Consider the following 24,902-nt stretch of genomic DNA (forward strand, 5'->3'; position numbering starts at 1 on the left):
CTATCTGAGCCGAGGAGCCACTGAATCTTCGGAGGACTGAGGAGATTGGAACTTTACATTTAATCTCTAAATTTCTATAATTTCACACGGACATAATGGGTTGTTCTGCAGTACATTGTGCTAACCAATCTGGCATTTCCAATCGATCTTTGAATTTTTTTCGGTAAGTTAAATTTATAAGCTATTTAATTAGTAAATAAATGTAATGGGCTAGCTAACGTTAGCTAAAAGACAACAAGCCTCGTTAATAGCCATGTTAATAGCTAGCAGGTGATCGTTAGCTAGAAGTTACCAATTATTTTTGTATTATGCCTATTCTAAATTAAGGTTAAACATGATGTAAGTTAGGCTATAACATATCGTCTAGGTTTAACAAGCAAAGGTTGTACTGTACTTGGACTTGCGATTGATTACGGTATGCGCATTCTGCGAGGGAGAGTGAGGGCGGGGCACAGGGGTGGGGCCGTTGATTTCGCGGCTTTAGGGCTTTACTTCCTTCTCGCTACTGCGCAGAACTACTGCGCAGAACTGGTCCCAAGATCGCTATCTGCGCAGACGCAAGTCCAAGATGTCAGCGCCGTATCAGGACACTGGTGGCTTCATTTTTCACCAATGGAAAAGAGCGAAAGGGCGTTGTCCATTATATATACAGTCTATGAATTGAGCCCATGCTAGCGAGACTGAATGCTAGTCCCAGACGGGCCAATCACCTGCGTCCCAGAGTGGCCAATCACCTGTGTCCCAGACTGGCCAATCACATGTGTCCCAGACTGGCCAATCACCTGTGTCCCAGACTGGCCAATCACCTGCATTCCAGACTGGCCAATCACCTGTGTCCCAGGCTGGCCAATCAACTGTGTCCCAGACTGGCCAATCACCTGTGTCCCAGATGGGCCAATCTGGGTGTTTTAGCACTGGATGATTTATCAGCTCACTTCAGATCCTTTAATGCAATACTGTATCACACATCACTGCTCCCAACACTCAAGTTTAAGTTCTCTTCTCTCTAGTGGGCCTCGTTAAATCTCTCTAATTTTAGTTCTCCTCTCTCCAGTGGGCTTCATTAAATCTCTCTAGTTTAAGTTCTCCTCTCTCCAGTGGGCCTTGTTAAATCTCTCTAGTTTAAGTTCTCCTCTCTCCAGTGGGCCTCATTAAATCTCTCTAGTTTAAGTTCTCCTTTCTCCAGGAGAATGAATTGTGTTCAGGCTGGTATGAAATGATGTATGTTCAGGATGGTATGAGATGAAATGTGTTCAGGGGGTTATGAGATGAAGCATGTTCAGCATGGTATGAGATAAAATGTGTTCAGGATGGTATGAGATGAAGTGTGTTCAGGATGGTATGAGATTAAGTGTGTTCAGGGAGTTATGAGATTAAATGTGTTCAAGATGGTATGAGATGAAGTGTGTTCAGCATGGTATGAGATGAAATGTGTTCAGGCTATTGTAAGCTGGAGCGTGTTCTGGGAGATATGAGATAAAGCATGTTCATGCTGTTGTATGCTGGAGCACGTTCAGGGAGTTATAAGATGAAGTGTGTTCAGGGAATTATGAGATGAAGCGTGTTCATAATATCCTGCCGCTAAAATAACGCTAATGAAGCCTCGAATGACCATCACTATATAAACCTGTTATGTCATATAAAACAGACTGGTTGTGATTAAATAAACATTTCAAGGTGAACACTAAAACAATTTGTAATTGCTCAAGGAGTTCAAATACTTTCAAGCAGAAATGTATGTATGTCTAAACATATTAACTAAGCCTAGTAACAGACAACAACAGTATCTTATGCCTCTATTTAAAAGGAAGACATTTGTGATACAAGCCAACCATATGATACACATCCAATCTTAGGCAAATGGATTGATTTAAAATTGTGTAAACAACATTACTACGACATACAGCTTTCATTCCAAGACAGGACTTGTTTTAGGCATGAGGATATTATATCAACATTACAAAGCATTGTTTTAAGCATGATAACAGAGGGGGAGAGATAATACAGTCCATGCGTGCAAAGTCAGAGAGTGGGAGAGAAAGAGGAAGGAACAGTGAGGGAGAGAGTGTGAGGCCAGCACAGAGGTAAAGAGAGAGATTATCTCACTAGAACAGGATCATGGGGAAGGAAGAGGCCAAACACAAGCATCACTGAACTGTGCCTTTTCAAAATCAATGATTAACCAAACAACAGAACCGACCAGAAGATATCTATTCAAAGCTATCTACAAACCAGACCAGAAGATACTAGATTAGCTTCAACTATATTGTGATTGAACAAGTACAGGTACAGTACAACAAAATGCAGTTAGCATTTAACCATAAGTGCAAATACAAGGAAGAAAATGTACAATATTAAGTATATGTGTATTACAAGTGGAATATATATAGATGAAGACAAATGCAGTGCAAATGGCAATACTAAATGTGCAACTAAGGCAACTAGAGGAATGCAGAAAAAGTATAGTGAATGTTACAAGTGGGATAAATGTATTAAGTATAGTTTATGTTACAAGTGGGTTAATAGTATTAAGTATAGTGTATGTTACAAGGGGGATAATAGTATTAAGTATAGTGTATGTTACAAGTGGGATAATAGTATTTAGTATAGTGTATGTTACAAGTGGGATAATGGTATTAAGTATAGTTTTTAGTAGACACTTGAAAGTTTGCACTGAGTTTGCATTTCTAACCTTAATTGGCAGATCATTCCACAATAGTGGAGCTCTATGAGAAAAGGCCCTGCCTCCGGCTTATTGTTTAGAGATTCTAGGTACAATTAAAAGGCCTGCATCTTGCGATCATAGGTTATGTGTAGGTATGTATGGCTGGATCATTTCAGCAAGGTAAGTAGGAGCAAGTCCATGTATTGATTTAAAGGTTAACAATAAAACCTTAAGTGTCAGCACTTAAGATGGGCCAGAACTAATCTTTCAAAGCACTTCATGACTATTAGGGTGAGTGCAACGTTGTCAGAAGTCAACAGGTCAGAAGTCATTCAGGCTAGATGCAGTGGACTGCTTCGGCACTGGCACAATGGTTGTAGTCTTGAAGCACGTTAGGATAACAGCCTGGGCCAGTGACAGGTTGAAAATGTCAGTGAAGACCTCTGCCAGCTGCTTAGCACATGCTCTGAGCACACGCCCGGGGACGCCATCAGGACCAGCAAACTTCAGTGTCAATATGGGAGTCAAGTGTGGCTTGAGTGGCAAACAAACTCCAGTCTGTGTTGAAACTGAAACTGTAGAAGTAAGTCTGACCCTTCTGGCCACACTTTGACTGTCCTCACTGGTTTCACATGTTTAATGAAGGGTAAATACTTTGGGAAGTAGGAACAGTGAAAGGGGATCAGACAGTCCCAGGTGGGGGAGGGGAATGTCTTTATAAGCCTCTGGAATGTTTGTATACACATGGTCTATTGTATTGTCTCTGGTGGGGCAAGAAACATTTTGGTGGAATTTGGGAAAAATAGTTTTCAGATTTGAATGGTTGAAATCCCCTGCAATCACAAAACACAATCTTGTGTTCTGTCTGCTGTTTGCTAATGGCAGCCTCCAGTTCTTTCATTGCTAGTTTAGCATTAGCATCCAGGAGTATGTAGACTGACATAACAACAATAGATGTGAACTCCTGAGGCAAGTAAAAAGGCCTGCATCTTATCATCAGGTACTCCAGATTGGTTGAGCAGTGACTCCCGGTTAAGTTGGCCAGTGTTAAATTGTTCAGTTGTATACACCAGAGAGCCCAGTGTTAAGTCATTAAAACCAGAGAGGCTAGTGTTGAGTTGTTGAGTTGTTTACACCAGAGAGCCCAGTGTTAAGTCATTCAGACCAGAGAGGCTAGTGTTGAGTTATTGAGTTGTTTACACCAGAGGGACCAGTGTTAAGTCATTCAGACCAGAGAGGCTAGTGTTGAGTTGTTGAGTTGTTTACACCAGAGAGCCCAGTGTTAAGTCATTCAGACCAGAGAGGCTAGTGTTGAGTTGTTTACACCAGAGAGCCCAGGGTTAAGTCATTCAGACCAGAGAGGCTAGTGTTGCGTTGTTGAGTTGTTTACACCAGAGGGACCAGTGTTAAGCTGCTGGCCAGATTATGCGTTGGCAACATGATGTAAACACAAGCTGCCATTACAGACGTTCCATGAAGGCTGCTGCTTCACATCATGTTCCGCCCATTAACTTACCAAAGCGGTTGCAGTGTGGATGGATCAACCTGCCACTAAACAGCCTGAACTGTTTCTGACCAGGAACACAGCACTTCTAGAAGACATTACGGAAACATTATTCCTTTTATCTCTCTGTGACTCAGAAGTCCTTGAAGGGGAAACTCTTTACAGTGACTCACCTACTGATGGAAAAGGTTGATGCCACATAACATAATACAACTTAACAGAGGCCTGGAAGGCTGTTGATGTGGACAACTTATGGCCCTGCGCTTTACACAAACACAGCAAGACTGTCACTGTATTTCAGTGGAGAAATACACCAATTATTACAGTTTTTCTGCTATGTCTAATTTTTTGAACTAGTTTTACAGTTTATCACTTTGGGAGGAGACCCCGGGGTAGGCCCAGGACTAGGTAGAGAGATTATATTTCGACACTGGCCTGGGAACGCCTCGGGATCCCCCAGTCAGAGCTGGCAAATGTGGCTCGGGAAAGGGAAGTTTGGGGTCCCCTGCTGGAGCTGCTGTCCCCGCGACCCGATACTGGATAAGCGGATGAAGATGAGATGAGAGACTTTGGCTCAATTCTCGAATTACAATATTTTTTTTCAGAACAGTAAATTCTAATCTCTGAATTATTCGTTTCTTGTTCACACCAGATTTTAATATAACATAATATTAACTGAAGCAAATTGAAAACATTTTGGCATGGGTGCAAAAGAGTAAGTACTTTTGTCTACTATTTATACAAAACCCACCTGCACATGGCTTGCTGATCAAAACTGATGAGTTGATTCTCTGTGAAATTATCTTACTTAACTACTTCTAAACACAATCTTCTGAGCCATCACATGGAAAATTATCCTTTCAGTTATAAAAATCTGTCAAACATACATGTATATTCCATAAATATCTACGACATGGAATGTTTCTAATGACTGCTAATTGAGAAAAATACCTTCCAGGTGACATGAAATAGGAATCTCCAGATTTTCCCCCTGTGCATGTTCATGTAAGAAATATGTAAAAATGTTTACATGTAACAATTTTTTTTCCTTTTTGCTGTAAAATAGTCTTTCTTTTCTGTATGGCAATGACATTGTGCTGTAATGTGTTGACAGACCAACAGAAAAAGCATAAATGTGAATCCTGTCCAATCACTTGCAGTCAATATAACTTTGTAGTGTTGACTTTGTGCAGCCTTGTGCATTTCCAATGATTGTCATCAATAGCGTAGGTGTAGATCACATCAGAAAATATTTACAGAGCACACTGTTGACAACATTGACACAAGGACAGATCATTCTGATGGCACTGTTATGTTGACAACAATGACACAAGGACAGATCATTCTGATGGCACTGTTATGTTGACAACAATGACACAAGGACAGATCATTCTGATGGCACTGATATGTTGACAACAATGACACAAGGACAGATCATTCTGATGGCACTGATATGTTCACAGACATAAATATTTACTTTTGAGAGATGAACTAAGGATTTTGAATTCCAGGCTTTTGCAGGTAATCCGTTGTGTGGTGCTGTTTGTATGAATTGTGTAGAGAAATGCACTTCCTGGTTTCCAAAGGTTATGGATGATTTGAGAAAACAACTGAGAAAAACTGTAATTCCTGCTTCAAAACCCAGTTATTGTGTCCGTAAATTGGCCTGTAAACTTTTACCTACTGTTGAAATCGGTATCTATAAAGCTCAGTATGATACACTATACACTGAGACCAAATTGACATTGCTGTGTAGAACAGTAAGCAGTCAGTGTCAATAAAATCATAGAACAAAACTGAAATGTATATTTAACAATCATTTCCAGGGTTGACTGCCATGGTGAAAAAACATCTAAACTTTTTGACCAGTAGGCCAATTTACTGGCACAATAACTACGTTTTGAAGCATGCTACATAACTACATTTTGCAGAAATGCCATAGAGTTGTGAAACATGAAACCGTGACGATTGTACTTACAGTTTAGAGAATGTTAGGACTGTTTCAAAAAACAAGCCACAGCGATTAAAAAACACTGTAACATTTAACAATACAAACAAAAACAGTGTGTGTAGCTCTTGTCCCTGTGTGTTAGTGTGAAAGTGTGCATTAGATTATGTGTTTGTGTTAATCTCTCCACGGTCATCACTGTACCATGATATGTTGTTCAGTCTTTTAAACTGTATAGTTGAGTATAGATACACAAGTTTATGATGAGACCAAAGAGTATTAAAACTCTCACTATGATGAGGAGATGGAATTTGTCCTCAGACGTCAACTTTTCTAGCCAAGTTCTGACCAATATTCAAGAACAGAAAGAAATTATGTCATTTAATCCAGTTTGCAACTGTTATCAGATTGGTATCTTTTTCTTGATGGTTGACCTTTGATCCTGGAAAACAAAGTGTGCAGGTGCACTATATGACCAAATGTTTGTGGACACCCCCACTAATTAATGAGTTCAGATGTTTCAGCCACACCCATTGTTCACAGGTGCATGAAATACAGCACATATTCATGAAACCTCCATAGACAAACATTGGCAGGACAATTGGTTGTAAAGAAGAGCTCAGTGACTATAAACATCTGAAACAGAAAGAGATTTATTGCCAAGTAGGTTTCACAACAAACAAGGAATTTGTTCTGGTTCGTAAGTGCAACAATTTATACAAAAGAAATATAAACAAATAGGGGACTGAGCATAAAAATAGTACACTGAACATTAATAAATTATTATAAAATATGTAAGGTGCAAGATTTTTCCAGTTGAGAGTTGTGTGTATGTGGGTAGGGGTTATAGATTTGTCCAGTTGAGGGTTGTGTGTATGTGGGGAGGGGTTATAGATTTGTCCAGTTGAGGGTTGTGTGTATGTGGGGAGGGGTTATAGATTTGTCCAGTTGAGGGTTGTGTGTATGTGGGGAGGGGTCATAGATTTGTCCAGTTGGGGACACATTTATAACCCCAAACGACTGGTTTTGTAACAAAACTATTGTCACAATCTGCATTTTTAAATATCTTTCTTTTCATTATAAAGCACATTAAATGACTTCTATGTATGAATTGTGCTAGAAAAATAAACTTGCTGGCTAAGTTGGCTGCTCACTCTTGGTTTGACAGGTCACTCTCATTCAAAGACTGTCAGGTCCTGGCTGGGGTCCTCTAGACATCTTCATGGACCTGGGGATCTGTTCTCCTTTTTTAAGTGTCCCCTATTGGAGGCAGCTGTCTCTCGTGGCCTCTGATTGGGGACCCTATTGAAGGCAGCTGTCTCTCATGGCCTCTGATTGGGGTCCCTACTGGAGGCCGTTGTCTCTCGTGGCCTCTGATTGGGGACCCTATTGAAGGCAGCTGTCTCTCATGGCCTCTGATTGGGGTCCCTACTGGAGGCCGTTGTCTCTTGTGGCCTCTGATTGGGTACCCTATTGGAGGTAGTTGTCTCTCGTGGCCTCTGATTGGGGACTCTATTGGAGGCAGCTGTCTCTCATGGTCTCTGATTGGGGACCCTATTGGAGGCAGCTGTCTCTCGTGGCCTCTGATTGGGGACTTTATTTCAGTTACCAGTTTTTTCCTCAGCTGGTTGTTCATTGTTTGTGTTCAGTTGAGTGCATCGATTCTCGGTTATACTGCGCCTTAGTTTCCTTTTGTTGTTTTCTGTTCACTTTACAAGAAAGAATTAAAGGATGATTAACCAAGCTCACTCTGCTCCATGTCTCCTACTTCCAACCAACCGTGACAAAGACCATATCATCTATCTTCAATCCAAAGTTAAAACCATAATTTGATTCTTGTTCCACGCCAAGGCATCATTCATCTATGCTGCCAAGTATACCCTCATAAATATGACCATTCTGCAAATCCTCGACCATGCAGATATATTCTACAGGTTTGCAGCCAAAAAGCTCTTCAACAAGTTAGTGGTATTTTATCAAACTGTCAACCACTTCGACATCAATGCTCCTTCAACATTTATCACAGTGACCTTTAGACTCTAGTTAACACGACAGCAGATTCATTGGTACCAACGTATTTACAGTCTGTTCCTGGTAAATACCCGTCTACCTCAGCTCACACCCTATCATCGGCTACTGCAGTTCTAACCTGTCCTTAACCCTTCCTCAAACCATCTAAAGAACTTTTGAGCTGGTAAGTTGTTCATATGGTTATTTGAGTAACAAGTAACAAAGAGTTCTTTATAATACTATACTAATTTTTAAATTGATCCTTGACCAACTGATTGTGTTTGCCACACAGTTTCAAAGTAACAGATACTTTAACAATCGTTTTATTTTAAAGTGTGCTGCAAAACTGAAAACATTTTATTGAAACATCTGCTCTCTCTTTTTCTCTTCCCCTGGATTTCTAAAACAATAATAACAGGTTCCCACTATTTCCCCTCCTGTACCCGCAGGCCACAATAGAACTGCCATATCTACTCTGGGTTTCACATTAGTTTAATACTTGACCTTCTCCAGACACTAATCCCTTGACAGGATAGACGAGGAAAGGAGAGGAAATGGGAGAAGTAAGACAGTATCTGTATTATGTCTGACCTGAAACCAGTAAGCCCTTCAGCAGTTGTGAACACAGTGGTTAGGAGTTTGGCACAGTAACTGAAAAATGACTAGATGAAATCCCAGAGCATCCCCAAGCCAAAGAAAGCATACTCAATTGAGTGTATTATTTTGGCATCTCTTAAGTTATACTTATGGATTCAAATTGTAATAATATTTAACTGTTTAAGAATGGACCCCACTTATTTCATACTTCAGTATACTTATAATAATTGATTGGAAATAGCATATTAGTACGCTCAAAATATATTCCTGATTTATTTCAAATATCAATGTCAATGTAAACTTTATTTATAAAGCACATTTAAAACCAATGTCATTGACCAAAGTGCTGTACAGGACAAAATAACAAAGTATATCAAAATATATGAAATTTACAGGTAAAAAATTACATAAATACACATAAGACACAGACAAAATAGCACCACAGACATTTAATGCCAACTCGGCTAGGATTAAAAGCCAGAGTAAAAAGGTGCATCTTTAGCAGTGACTTAAAAGTGTGTTTAGTCTGGGCGTTTCTAATATGCAGTGGTAGGCTATTCCATAGGATGGGTCCACCCACCGCAAAAGCTTGATTCCCTCTAGTTTTAGTCTTGCTTTTGGGACAACTAGAAGTAACTGGTTAGCTGAGCTCAGTGCTCGGGCTGGAGAATGACGATGCAAAAGTTCAGACAGATATAAAGGGGCCAATCCATTTAAAACCTTAAAGACAAGCATTAAAATCTTAAAATCAATCTTGAAACAGACAGGAAGCCAATGTAGGGAGGCCAGAATTGGTGTTATGTGCAGCCGTTTTCTTATAGCGGTTAAAAGTCGAGCGGCGGCATTTTGTACTAACTGGAGCTGATTAAGGGTTTTCAGATCTACCCCCAGGTACAAGGAATTACAATAATCCAGCCGAGATAATAAATGCATGGATAACTTTCTCAAGTTAGGGTGTCAAGAAGATCACCCAGCAAGTATATATATATATATATATATTAATATATTTGAAGTGTGCTATTAATTTATTTTTCCCAAATAAAAGTATCTAAGCCTTCATCAGAGGTGTGGTAGAATCTTGATTTTCAAGGTATATTTATGTGAAACTAATCTCCAAGTGAAAAGGACACAGATAGGAAATAAAGGTCACACAGTTTTACACATGCACATACTGATAATTTGTATTTGTATTTTTATATTGTAACAACCCACCCAATGACATCACAGGCTCCTCTGATGATCCATAACTGACTATGATGATATTATAGACAGGTTGTTATGTTTTCCATGATCCATGCTTAATCAAGGTGACAATGTATCAATGTTAAAAAGCACAGTCTTCTGACTGACACTTTGTGAATAGCTCACAGATTACGAATATATGTAGATACTTTCAACCAGACCTCACCCTGATGAGAGAGTCAGAATGTTGCTGATACCATATGTGGGCTGATAAAAGACTTATTCAAGGAGATGCAGTCACATGTGAAGGACTTCAGTCATGGAGCTAATTAATCAAATAACATTCAGGCTTACCAGTCCTTTACAAGCTAATTTTGAAATGATGCATAGTCATCCATGATGCTGTGCTTCAAATACAAAAAACAAGACCTGAGCATGATTCTGTTTAAGAACTCTCATTACAGCCCACTTGCATTTTCTGACCTGCTAGTCTTCTGATTATGCAAAAACATTGACTTGGCCCAGAAGGTTATGTACTCTGATAATCTTCACCCGGCACAGCCAGAAGACGACTGGCCATGCCTCAGAGTATGGTTCCTCTCTAGGTCTCTTCCTAATTTTGGACCCTACTAGGGAGTTTTTCCTGGCCCTGGCTATTGTTGCTTGCTCTTTGGGGTTTCAGGCTGGGTGTCTGTAAAAGCACTTTGTGACAACTTTTTTAATTTTAATAGAAATATAGAATAATAACCCATATAACTATAAAAGAATACTCTATAGATGTATGGAAGAATACTCTATAGGAGTATGGAACGACACTCCATGGAACTATAGAATAATATTGCATGGAACAATGGAATATTAAACAATGAAACTACAGAATATCACCCCATGAAACAATAGAATAATACCTTAAGGATAAATAGAATATCATCCCATATAGAACAAACAAAAGTATCTGAAATTACCTCTCACTGCAGTCAGCATGATAGAACCATGCAAGCAGATCAAAAAAAAATTCTGTTTCTTTACAATTTGTTACCATATGTCAACACTGTTCATAACTCATATTTGTGTTTATCACTCACACTTTCTGAAATTATGTTTTCTGGACAATCAACAAATTGTATTTCCAAGCAAGGGCTATTATTATACATTTTAAACCAAATTGTATTTTCTTTGGATATGTAACAACAATATTTTGACCCAATACTATCTTCATACACCTTTTAAAGTTTAAATTGTATTACTCATGTCAGTATTTCTTAAACTGGGCATGTTACAGAATTGACTCTTATGTCTGTAACTTTCATAAACCTCCGACATGAATTACAGTTGTAGTGTTGAACAGTGCTGTACACATTCTAAATATAACCACAAAACTAACCCAAGCTAAAGAACAAGTGCTCCGAAGGGAGCCAGTCAGTAAAGCCACGGGACATCAATAAAGCAAATAATTGGCTAATCTTCTAATGGGTTTGTTTCCATTCTGTGAAGCCAGGGGGAGAAGATGAATTAATTGTTGCGGTATGTTAACACTGTGCAGTAAATGGTTAACGCATTAGGGTCGTTTGTCTATTGCCTATAGCGACAGTTTGATGCTCATTGGTTGTTGGATAGTCGTGTTCGAGCGGCCCATTAGAATGGTGAATGGGGAAGCGAATTGCTGCTGCTGCAATTCAATCGATGCAGCTCCTTGCGAGGCGCAAGGGCTCTAGTTGCCCCGCTACAATCACCACCAACCACGGAATAGTAGTTGTGCTACATACCCTTCCGTCAAACGGCTTTGCTGGTGCGAACGTTTCATCAACTTTATTTCTTAACTTTCTTTACGGGGAATCAACTTGTTAAATTTAAACAGTAGTCTGTTAAACAATATCAACGGGGCCTCGCGCTAATGACAGGATGGATGCTTCAACGTATTTCGCCGTTTTATTGGTTCTCCCCTGGGCCGTCTCTACGGTAGGTAGTCCATGCAATATATTCCTCTAGATTAAAGCACTATTACGTTTATGCTCAAAAGATGCGAATAATATGCAATTTCCTAGATTTTGTTGAGTAAAATACTTTTTGGGATATTAAGCTAGACAACTGCAAATTTTGACAGTAACGAGTCCTATAGCATATATCGAATTGTAGCTGCGTTTTAGACACTATACAGACTGTAAATTAGTGTCATTGTGAATGATGAACAAATAATATTTTGTTAGTTTCGCATACGCAACACATGAACTAGAAAAAGGAAAACCATATAGGGTTTTAGCCATATTTGGTTATTGAACACGCGTTACGCGCGACAAACGCATTTGGGTACATCGGGGTGATGTGCCCCCATCAACTTTAAAACATGGAATTAGAACGAGCTTCTAGAACATGCTTTGTTGATGTTCATGCAATTATCATGTTTTGTTCGAAAGGTGACTCGAACCTCGGATCACAGTTCAGCTCTCCTCGCACCTCTCCCAGATACTGATGCGTCTCCGGTGGTTAACAGTTCAGCTCTAACCTCGCACCTCTCCCAGATAGTACTGATGCGTCTCATGTAGTTAACAGTTAAGCTCTAACCTCGCATCTCTCCCAGATAGTACTGATGTGTCTCAGGTGGTTAACAGTTAAGCCCTAGCATTGCACCTCTCCCAGATAGTACTGATGCGTCTCTGGTGGTTAACAGTTCAGCTCTAACCTCGCACCTCTCCCAGATAGTACTGATGCGTCTCATGTAGTTAACAGTTAAGCTCTAACCTCGCATCTCTCCCAGATAGTACTGATGCGTCTCAGGTGGTTAACAGTTAAGCTCTAACCTCGCACCTCTCCCAGATAGTACTAATGCGTCTCTGGTGGTTAACAGTTCAGCCCCAAACTCGCACTTCCACCAGCCCCCTAGTCCCTTACGGACACAATTGGGAAATGAGTCACAGATCCACAAGCTCGTTATTGTCAGCTTACGTCATCATCATTCTGCTGCTGTCCAATGCTCTTCCCATCTTAATGCCTTTTAGAGCTTTTCACAGCTTCATGTTTGCATGTGCTTCCTATGTCTGAGCCACTTTCTATATTGTATTATGTCCAGATACATTTTTCATATTGCAATTCTCAAAAACATATAAACCAAAAGGTTTGTCGATAATCAGGTTAGGAGACAACAAAATAAATAAATACCTTTGACTCTTGCTGTCAAGAATGATTACTATTATAACTAACTCCATGTGATGTGGAACAAGAGTACTGCCGCTTTTCTGATTTACCTGGCAGTTCATTCCACCCAGCCGATGACCAAGGTCAACACTAGTCCCTGATCAGACAGGAAGAATGACCAAAAGCAGTATAGGTCTAGAGTTGAAGTTGAGGGCATTAGGTCATGGTATTGTATATCTGGCATAACACAAATAGCCTGTTCTGAACTCCTGCTGTCTGTGGAGTGTTCTGTAGTCTGAGGTGTGTTCTGCTGTCTAAGGTGTGTTCTGCTGCCTGAAGTGAGTTCTAGAGTCTGAGGTGTGTTCTAGAGTCTAAGGTGTGTTCTAGAGTCTGAGGTGTGTTCTGTTGTCTAAGGTGTGTTCTGCTGCCTGAAGTGAGTTCTAGAGTCTGAGTTGTGTTCTAGAGTCTGAGGTGTGTTCTGCTGTCTAAGGTGTGTTCTGCTGCCTGAAGTGAGTTCTAGAGTCTGAGGTGTGTTCTAGAGTCTAAGGTGTGTTCTAGAGTCTGAGGTGTGTTCTGGAGTCTGAGGTGTGTTCTGCTGTCTAAGGTGTGTTCTGCTGCCTGAAGTGAGTTCTAGAGTCTGAGGTGTGTTCTGGAGTCTGAAGTGTGTTCTAGAGTCTGAGGTGTTTTAGAGTTTCCGGTGTGTTTTGGTGTCTGAGGTGTTTTAGAGTTTCCGGTGTGTTCTGGTTTCTGAGGTGTTTTTGAGTTTCAGGTGCGTTCTGGAGGCTGAGGTGTGTTCTGGTATCTGAGGTGTTTTTTTGTTTCAGGTGTGTTCTGGTGTCTGAGGTGTTTTAGAGTTTCAGGTGTGTTCTGGTTTCTGAGGTGTTTTAGAGTTTCAGTTGTGTTCTGGAGTCTGAGGTGTGTTCTGGTGTCTGAGGTGTTTTAGAGTTTCAGGTGTGTTCTGGAGTCTGAGGTGTTTTAGAGTTTCAGGTGTGTTCTGGAGTCTGAGGTGTGTTCTGGTGTCTGAGGTGTTTTAGAGTTTCAGGTGTGTTCTGGAGTCTGAGGTGTTTTAGAGTTTCAGGTGTGTTCTGGAGTCTGAGGTGTGTTCTGGTGTCTGAGGTGTTTTAGAGTTTCAGGTGTGTTCTGGTTTCTGAGGTGTTTTAGAGTATCAGGTGTGTTCTGGAGTCTGAGGTGTGTTCTGGTGTCTGAGGTGTTTTAGAGTTTCTGAGGGGTTTTAGAGTTTCATGTGTGTTCTGGAGTCTGAGTTGCGTACTTTTGGTCTGTACTTTGAGCATGTCTCCCTAGGCCTTGAGTGTATGCATACGCAGGTGCAATACCAACAGATATCGTGGGCCAGTATACCAAAGATCCTCTGAAGTTCTGTGAGACTGAAACATTTAAGTAGTAGTACACAATGAACAAGTTTAATGGTCTAATGCACCATCTTTGTTGGTGTTGCTGGCGCTCTTTTTTGTCTTAACATTACCTCAGTACCTCCTCCTCTGTCGCCATGTTTCTTATGGTTGTACAAAATCGGCAGCTGTCAACTTACAGTTGTGCTCAAAAGTTTGCAGACCCTGGCAGAAATAGTGAGATTTTTGCATTGATTTTGAAAATGAGTGATCATGAAAAAAAACTGTCTTTTATTTAAGGATAGTGATCATATGAAGCCATTTATTATCACATAGTTGTTTGGCTCCTTTTTAAATCATAATGATAACAGAAATCACCCTAATGGCCCTGATCAAAAGTTTACATACCCTTACATTTTGGCCTTGTTACAGACACACAAGGTGACGCACAGGTTAAAATGGCAATTAAAGGTGAATTTCCCACACATGTGGCTTTTAAAATTGCAATTAGTGTCTGTGTGCAAAGAGTCAATGAGTTTGTTAGCTCTCACGTGGATGCACTGAGCAGGCTAGATACTGAGCCATGGGGAGCAGAAAATAACTGTCAAAAGACCTGCGTATCAAGGTAATGGAACTTTATAAAGATGGAAAAGTATATAAAAAGATATCCAAAGCCTTGCAAATGCCAGTCAGTACTGTTCAATCACTTATTAAGAAGTGGAAAATTCTGGGATCTCTTGATTCCAAGCCAAGGTCAGGTAGACCAAGAAAGATTTTTTTCGAGATACAAAGAAAAACCCACAAGTAACCTCAGGAAAAATACAGGCTGCTCTGGAAAAAGACGGTGTGGTTGTTTCAAGGAGCACAATACGACGATACTTGAACAAAAATTAGCTGCATGGTCGAGTTGCCAGAAAGAAGCCTTTACTGTGCCAGTGCCACAAAAAAGCCTGATTAAAATATGCCCAACAACACCTTGACATGCCTCACAGCTTCTGGCGCACTGTATTTTGAAGTGACAAGACCAAAATAGAGCTTTATGGCCACAATCATAAGCACTATGTTTTGAGAGGTGTCGATAAGGCCTACAGTGAACAAAATACCATCCCCACTGTCAAGCATGGTGGTGGCTCACTAATGTTTTGGGGGTGTGTGAGCTCTAAAGGCACAGGGAATCTTGTGAATATTGATGGCAAGATGAATGTTCATGTTATCAGAAAATACTGGCAGATAATTTTCATTCTTCTGCACAAAAGCTGCGCATGGGACACTCTTGGACTTTCCAGCACAACAATGACCCTGAGCACAAGGCCAAGTTGACCCTCCAGTGGTTACTGCAGAAAGCTGTGAAAGTTCTGGAGTGGCCATCACAGTCTCCTGACCTTAATATCATCGAGCCACTCTGGGGAGATCTCAAACGTGTGATTCATGCAAGATGACCAAAGACTTTGCATGACCTGGAGGCATTTTGCAAAGACGAATGGGCAAGAATTAGGGGCATCATAGAAAACTATTATTAATGACTGTCATTGATTCTAAAGGGGGCAATACACAGTATTAAGAACTAAGGGTATGAAGACTTTTGAAGAGGGGTCTGTTATTGTGCCATTCTGTTATAACCTACAGTTGAATGTGAATCCCATAGGAAATGAAAGAAATGTGTTTTGCCAGCTCACTCATGTTTTCTTTAAAAAGGGTATGCAAACTTTTGAGCACAACTGTATTTCTTGGCAGGTTGAAAATATTTTGTCGCGGACTGCCTCATTGTGGCCTCATTAAATATAAATTTTGACATAAAGTATGCTGTGGAGTGTTGTTAGCAATGCTGCTTGCATAGCATTCGCCTACATACATACACCTCCGAAACTGGAGTGTATCGAGATCTACTTGTGGACAACTATGAATAACTACTTTGAGAAGCTTACTTGTCTATGTAGTTGCAATGAGTAAAACACACCCCTTTACAAACAATTTGACTTTTTAGTTACATTCTACTTCAGTCAGGATACTTTAATTACTAATTTAATTGATCCAAATGCATTTTATCTGATGTAAGAAAAAACTAATTGTTCAACATTCAACTACATCTCCAGGATAACACAATAAAGGAGTTTTCTGTATGTTTGTTTTCAGGACTCCCTTCAGCCATAGAGAACAACTCATTCCATCAGTGTGATTATGTGATTCTGTTATGTGATTCTGTTAAGGTTGGGTAGGTTACTTTCTAAATTTAGTCTGTTACAGTTACCAGTAAAATTTTCCAAATGAATCAGTAACGTAACATTTGGAGTACACAAACTCAGTAACATGTTTATACTTTCTAGATTACTTTTGTAATTCCTATTAGGAGGCCTGAGAAGAAAATGAATAGGGCAGCCCAGGTGGTCAGCGCAGCTCTCTCTGGTACATACGTGTTGCTAAGACTTTGCTTTGAATTCTGTCTGCTATCTCTCAACATTGTTTCTTTTCAACAAAGAAAAACTAATATTTTTGAAAAACAAATATTGCTTTCAAGGAATAGCTTCCATTGAGCATTAGTACAAAGGGCTACTGGAATAAAAAAATTGGTTTCCATATTCTTCTTGTGAGGGAGGTGGAGCGCTATCAGTTAGATCTGGTGGGGCTTACATCCACTCACAGTCTCGGTTCTGGAACCGTACTCCTGGATAGGGGATGGACTTTATTCTTCTCTGGAGTTGCCCAGGGTGTGAGGCGCCGGGTGGGGGTTGGGATACTCACAAGCCCCCGTCTGAGTGCCGCCCAGTGGATGAGAGGGTCGCCTCCCTACGCCTACGGGTTGTGGGGGGGGAATCTCTGACTGTTGTTTGTGCATATGCCCCAAACAGCAGTTCAGAGTATTTGGCCTTCCTGGAGACCCTGAATGGAGTCCTGTCTGGGGCTCCAGTAGGGGACTCCATAATTCTGCTGGGGGACTTCAACGCACACGTGGGCAATGATGGAGACACCTGGAGAGGCGTGATAGGGAGGAACGGCCTCCCTGATCTGAACTCGAGTTGTCGTTTGTTGTTAGAGTTCTGTGCTAGTCATGGATTATCTATAATGAACACCATGTTCGAACATAAGGATGCTCATAAGTGTACGTGGTACCAGAGCACCCTAGGCCGAAGGTCGATGATTGATTTTGTGATCGTGTCATCGGATCTGAGACCGCATGTTTTGGACACTCGGGTAAAGAGAGGGGCGGAGCTGTCAACAGATCACCATCTGGGGGTGGGGGAAGACTCTGGACAGACCGGGAAAACCCAAACGGATGGTGTGGGTGAACTGGGAACGTCTGGAGGAGGCCCCTGTCCGAAAGATCTTCAATTCACACCTCCGGCGAAGCTTTTCTGGCATCCCTGTGGAGGTTGGGAGCATTGAACCTGAGTGGTCGATGTTCAAAACCTCCATTGCCGAAGCTGCGGCGGGGAGCTGTGGTCTAAAGGTCTTAGGTGCATCAAGGGGCGGTAACCCTTTAACACCCTGGTGGACACCGGTGGTCAGGGAAGCCGTCCGATTGAAGAAGGAGGCCTTCTGGGATATATTATCCCGGAGGATTCCGGAGACGGTTGCAGTGTACCGACAGACCTGAAGGGCTGCAACCTCTGCTGTGAAAGAGGCAAAACAGCGGGTGTGGGAGGAGTTTGGGGAAGCCATGGAGAAGGACTTTCGGTCGGCACGAAGGTGTTTCTGGAAAACCGTCCGCCACCTCAGGAGAGGAAAACGGGGAACTATCCAAGCTGTGTACAATAAGGATGGGACACTGTTGACCTCAACTGAGGAGGTAATACAGTGATGGAAGGAACACTTTGAGGAACTCCTAAATCCCACTAACACGCCCTCTATAGGGGAGGCAGAGCTAGAGGCTGATGGGGAAGCATCGTCAATCTCCATGGCAGAAGTCACTGAGGTAGTCAAACAACTCCACAGTGGCAAAGCTCCGCGGATTGACGAGATCCGTCCCGAAATGTTGAAAGCTTTGGGTGTGGAGGGGATGTCTTGGATGACAAGCCTCTTCAACATTGCGTGGAAGTCGGGGAAAGTGCCTAAGCAGTGGCGGATCGGGGTGGTGGTTCCCCTGTTCAAAAAGGGGGACCAGAGGGTGTGTGCCAATTACAGGGGTATCACACTTCTTAGCCTCCCTGGGAAAGTCTACTCAAAGGTACTGGAAAGGAGGTTTGGCAGATAGTCGAACCTCAGATTGTAGAGGAACAATGCAGATTCCGTCTGGTCGCGGAACAACCAACCAGCTCTTTACTCTTGCAAGGATCCTGGAGGGGGCCTGGGAATATGCCCATCCTGTCTACATGTGTTTTGTGTATCTGGAGAAGGTGTTTGACCGGGTCCCCCGGGAGATACTGTGGGAGGTGCTGCGGGAGTATGGGGTGAGGAGGTCCCTTTTGAGGGCTATCCAATCCCTGTACATCCAAAGTGAGAGCTGTGTTCGGGTTCTCGGTAGTAAGTCGGACTTGTTCCAGGTGGGGGTTGGCCTCCGCCAGGGCTGCGCTTTGTCACCAATCCTGTTTGTAACTTTTATGGACAGGATATCGAGGCGTAGTCGGGGTGGGGAGGGGTTGCAGTTCGTTGGGCTGGGGATCTCATCACTGCTTTTTGCGGATGATGTGGTCCTGATGGCATCATCGGTCTGTGACCTTCAGCACTCACTGGACCGTTTCGCAGCCGAGTGCGAAGCGGTTGGGATGAGGATTAGCACCTCTAAATCTGAGGCCATGGTTCTCTGCAGGAAACTGATGGAGTGCCTTCTCCGGGTACGGAATGAGGCGTTACCCCAAGTAAAGGAGTTCAAGTATCTCCGGGTCTTGTTCGCGAGTGAGGGGACAATGGAGCGGGAGTTTGGCCGGAGAATCGGAGCAGTATGGGCGGTATTGCATTGGCTTTACCGCACCATTGTGACGAAAAGAGAGCTGAGCCGGAAGGCAAAGCTCTCGATATACCGGTAAATTTTCCTTCCTACCCTCACCTATGGTCATGAAGGCTGGGTCATGACCGAAAGAACAATATTGCGAGTACAAGCGGCTGAAATGGGTTTTCTCAGAAGGGTGGCTGGCTTCTCCCTTAGGGATAGGGTGAGAAGCTCAGCCATCTGTAAGGAACTCGGAGTAGATGGAACAAATCATATGTTTTTAAGACAGTCACTTGTTTATTTTGAAAGTCAGCACAGAAGTTTTGGACCTAATGCGTCCAGTTCCAGTTTAGTTTCATTTATCACAAATCTATCAAATGCTCTTTTATTTCATTTTTTTTTCACGTGTAGTTTTAGTCTCAGATTTAGTTTACTATTATAACCTTGAGGTGTTTTTTTGTGTCTGTGTTGTATTGTAATGTCTGTGGTGTATTATAGTGTCTGTGGCGTTTTTTAGTGTCTGTGTTGTATTGTAATGTCTGTGGTGTATTATAGTGTCTGGCGTTTTTTAGTGTCTGTGTTGTATTGTAATGTCTGTGGTGTATTATAGTGTCTGTGGTGGGTTCTTATGTCTGAGTTGTGTCAGATGCTGAGAACAGTAAGATTGATTGTGAGATTTCTCTTGTTCAATAAGAAAAGAATTGCCGTCTGGATAAAGTCAGATCTTTTTATTCAGTGAGGTGAAATATATGGCTTTATTTCTGTCCATTCATAGTTCAAAATGACATTGGAGAGGATGGGTAAATATGCTCAGTATTCAGTCTGAAGACCATTTTGAGGTATATTACCCTAAACCATCTATGAACCAAACACATTATCATGCTGAGAGCAGCATTGGTGGGCTCTGTGTCTGGTGTCAGCAGAGATAGAGAGGTTACTGTTGAGATGCTGGGGAGTGGCAGTGATGCAGAGAGAAACAAAAAAAATGTCAGGATCTGAAACCAATCAGTTCTCCGAAATGGCTGAAATTCTGTGAAAATCACTTTGCTGGAGGTCTTGTAAAAAAGGTTGTACACCAACATTTGTAAAATTTCTTTTAGTGATAAATCACGGTTTGGCCTTCAGAATCCTGTCCTCAAGCGGAAAGACATTGCTAGCCACATATTTTTCTGGAACATTTGTCAATACATACTAGGGCTGTCAAGGTATCACATTTTCACTACACGATTATTGTGACCAAAATAATTCACAATAAAGATATTTAGATTAGATTCATTGTCATTGAGCAGCACTTTGTCATTATCTGTCATTATTGTCATTGAGCAGTACAAGTACAGTACAGCGTACTTGGAATGTATAGATGTGCAATGAAGGCAAATACAGGGCAAATGGCAACACTAAATGTGCAATGAATGCAAATAGGGGAGGACAGAAAATGTACAAGTATTAAGTATAATGTATGTGCAAGTGGGAATGAACAGTTGTGCGATGACGCAAAGAACAAATGGCAATTCTGACTGCAATCAAGCAAATTGAAGGGGCAAAGTGGCATGTGCAACTGAAATGCAGGGAAAGCAGCAATGAGGTTCCTGAGGAAGACATGTACATGTAACAACTGAGAACTTACCAGACTTCGCAAGGCAGCGTCAGAGTCCAGGAGTACAAGGGTGTGGTTCAACAAGGTCCCTGAGAGGCGGTACTAAGCGGTGGGCGAGGGTGTGTGGTTAGTGATGGGTCACAGAGTCAAACTTCCCATCACTGGCCCAGACTCCTAGTTTAAGCACATGTATAATTTGTCATAGATGACACAAATACGTTTTGGGAAAAATACATATTTTAAATATCACGGTTATCATCAATATTGGTATTGCAACCCCCCTAATACATTATCAATCGATGTAGACTTTATAGGCTCCTTATACATTTGGCAGCGTTGGCTTGTTAATTACAACGAATGCTAAACTTATCACATATAACATAGTAGGAATGAATTCTAAACTGATTATATATTACATTGCAAGAACATATGCTAAACTGATCACATGATAACATTATAAGAACGAATGCTAAACTGATCACATGATAACATTATAAGAACGAATGCTAAACTGATCACATGATAACATAGTAAGATTGAATGCTAAACTGATCACATGATAACATAATAAGAACAGATGCTAAACTGATTATATATAACATAGTAAGAATGAATGCTAAACTGATTACATGATAACATAGTAAGAATGAATGCTAAACTGATCACATGATAACATAGAAAGACTTAATGCTAAACTGATCACATGATAACATTATAAGAACGAATGCTAAACTGATCACATGATAACATAGTAAGAATGAATGCTAAACTGATCACATGATAACATAGTAAGAATGAATGCTAAACTGATCACTTATATCATGGATACTGGAATAGATCTGTTGCTGAACATGTCACCCATAAACTATACACTCACATTACGTGTTACCCCCCGAAAATATAAACAGCATGAATCTGCAGTGTTGAACAAAATACATATTTCAACCACGCAGGAGCACGTTATTAGGGAATACAGTTATGTATAATTCAATGCCTGTGGCACGCCACTCTGGTGTAATACAGCATCTGAAGTGTGGAAAGGGAGAGGGACAATTGAAATGATATGTGACACTTATGTTCAGCTGAGCGCCGGTACGTTGAGTGTCATGTGTAGGGGAAAGTGGTAGTTAATGTATGTATGCATGGAAAGCGTTCAACATTTTAGCCGATGTTATAACTCCACACCTGCGGAGTACTTGGTTTGGGGGGCCTGTTGCTGTCCCTGTCCTTGTCCATCTGATCATACTTCTGACCTAGTCTAGAATCAAATAGTCTCTGGATTTAGCCCAGAGAAATGTATTTATTACTCCAATTGGACTCTTAATATCTCACCCGGCACAGCCAGAAGAGGACTGGTCACCCCTCTGAGCCTGGGTCCTCTCTAGGTTTTCTCCTAAAATTCGACCTTCTTAGGGAGTTTTTCCTAGCCACTGAAATTCAACACTACTGTTGTTTGCTCCTTGGGGTTTAAGGTCGGGTGTCTCTGTAAAGCACTTTGTGACAACTGTTGTTGTAAAAAGGGCTTTATAAATACATTTGAAATTTGAATTTGAAGAAAGACTTTTTACAAAAAATAAAGCAATTAGGGCAAAATAGCTTTAGACCTAGATGAAGCAAGTAGAGGGTTTAACACTAGATATGGCTCGGAGAACATTAAACACTACAGATGAAGCAAGTAGAGGGTTTAACACTAGATATGGCTCGGAGAACATTAAACACTACAGATGAAGCAAGTAGAGGGTTTAACACTAGATATGGCTCGGAGAACATTAAACACTACAGATGAAGCAAGTAGAGGGTTTAACACTAGATATGGCTCGGAGAACATTAAACACTACAGATGAAGCAAGTAGAGGGTTTAACACTAGATATGGCTCGGAGAACATTAAACACTACAGATGAAGCAAGTAGAGGGTTTAACACTAGATATGGCTCGGAGAACATTAAACACTGCAGATGAAGCAAGTAGAGGGTTTGAAACGCAACTCTATGTAAAGAATACTTCAATAGGTTCAGCACTACAGGTAAAGCACAGCTTAAAACAAAACTTTTCTTACAGAATGTGTTCCTAGTAACAATTTTTTAACTATGTCTGAGCTAAAATTACAGACATTTTCTACTACGCATTTAAGCACAGGAGGTTACGAAGACAACAACACCTGCACTGCTGTCTGTGGTAGAAGTCCTTATAGCTTGACTATACAGTGGTAATCCATATTTTCACTCGCAGTTGCAATTTGAACTAAATTTTACATTTCATGTGCATTGCAAGAAATAGCATGTACCTCAGAAACACTCACTGCAGTCGATTTTCCTGTAAATAGTAAATAATGCACTTACGAATGAATTCAACGCTCCACTCTGGTTGGCTACAGTGCACACATTGCTGCTGACTGAAATAGTATAGCTGTTTAACTTAATGTCAGAAATACCTTGAAAACATCAATGGTGGATTATTCATGTCCTACAAATCTGAAGTTGCGTGTAATCATGCATGACTTTTATGTTCCCTGCAGAGTGTGAGGACATTTAGAGATGGGGAGGAGCTGTGGAATATGAGGACATTTAGGGGATGGGGAGGAGCTGTGGAGTGTGAGGACTTTTAGGGACGAGGAGCACCTGTGGAATATGAGGACATTTAGGGGATGGGGAGGAGCTGTGGAGTGTGAGGACATTTAGGGATGCGAAGGAGCTGTGGAGTGTGAGGACATTTAGGGGATCGGGAGGAGCTGTGGAATGTGAGGACATTTGGAGATGGGGAGGAGCTGTGGAGTGTTTTTAGCCTATTCAAGAAGAGACATGATATTGGTCTTGCTTGCAAAATGTATTTGCAAACTTAAAATAACCACAGGATAGCCTCACTCCGACCAAACATTTGGTTCTTAAAACGTACAGTGCTAACTAGCATTCTCTTTAATAAACTGTGGTTATTTTAGATCCCAGGGACATGGGGAGCTCTTCACTTGGCAAGAAGGTGGGGGTGTGACTATCCAATCAGGGAGCTCCGAACTGTTTTCTGGAGATGAGAGAGGAGCTGGGCCTGACAATGACTTCTGGGAGAAAATATATGAAGGTGATTGGAGAAATTATCTTTGGGGCGACAGATGAGAAGAACAGATTATTGCATTCCAGTCACCCTGGACATGAAAGGACGGCGGTTTGCAAAATTATTTTGTTATGCTTTAGTTCCTAAAATCCAATCCACCATGTTTGGAATAAATATGAGTGTTGTGATGAATGAGTCCGATGCAGACAAAGTAAAGCATCTCAGATGAATGGCCGTTTGTTACATACTCCCCTCAGGGGTTTCTTGTCTGAGGCGGAGACATAGTGACCCGTTCTGGCACACAGGAAGTCAAAAGAAAAAGTAGGAGAAGGGAATTTTGGGAACGGGTTCCAAGCAATGAAAACAATAAAAAGGTCCCTACTCTTCTACACACTTAATCCTTCCTAGTCTGATCTAACCCCAACTAGCTTTCCTAGCTAGTTACCAAAATACAGGGGTGACTCACGCCTGGCTAACCTAGTGTGTAAAACAGAGTGTTAAAAGTAGACCCATGGTCTTTCCCTTCTCCAGGAACCAGGTAGGGTGGTATATAAGAGGACTGGCTGGAATGCAAAGCAAAGCAAAACAAAATAGATCAGAACAGAATATAACAAATCACAATCAAATCCTCCAACAAATAATCAAACAAAAAGCCCTCCCAAGCCCACAAACATTATATGTAGTGGGGTCAATTAGGCCTTCAGTCATCTCCAGGTGCCAGGACTCCAGACAAACCACGCCCCTGCTCATCAGCAGCAACTTGGTGTACCTGAGAATACCAGACAACTCTCATACAAACAAAAAACCACTCAACCATACACACCATACATACACACCATACATACACACCATACATACACACCATACATACACACCATACACACACACACCATACATACACACCATACACACACACCATACACACACACACCATACATACACACCATACACACACACCATACATACACACCATACATACACACCATACATACACACCATACACACACA

The 24,902-nt window shown here is 41.3% G+C and overlaps 1 protein-coding gene across 2 annotated transcripts in view; it reads left to right on the forward strand.

The window, feature by feature from the left end:
• The first annotated feature begins 11,600 nt into the window (after positions 1 to 11,600).
• The window catches only part of vipr1b (vasoactive intestinal peptide receptor 1b), an 88,769-nt gene continuing 75,467 nt past the window's right edge, over positions 11,601 to 24,902 (forward strand). For both annotated transcript variants that reach the window (XM_029116438.2, XM_010902359.4), the window contains exon 1: positions 11,601 to 11,865. In XM_029116438.2, the coding sequence (XP_028972271.1) occupies positions 11,809 to 11,865 (57 nt within the window). In that variant the 5' untranslated portion in view covers positions 11,601 to 11,808. The remainder of the gene's footprint in view (positions 11,866 to 24,902) is intronic.

The sequence above is a fragment of the Esox lucius genome, chromosome 21, assembly GCF_011004845.1.
Source record: "Esox lucius isolate fEsoLuc1 chromosome 21, fEsoLuc1.pri, whole genome shotgun sequence".
In the NCBI taxonomy this organism is placed as follows: Eukaryota; Metazoa; Chordata; class Actinopteri; order Esociformes; family Esocidae; genus Esox; species Esox lucius.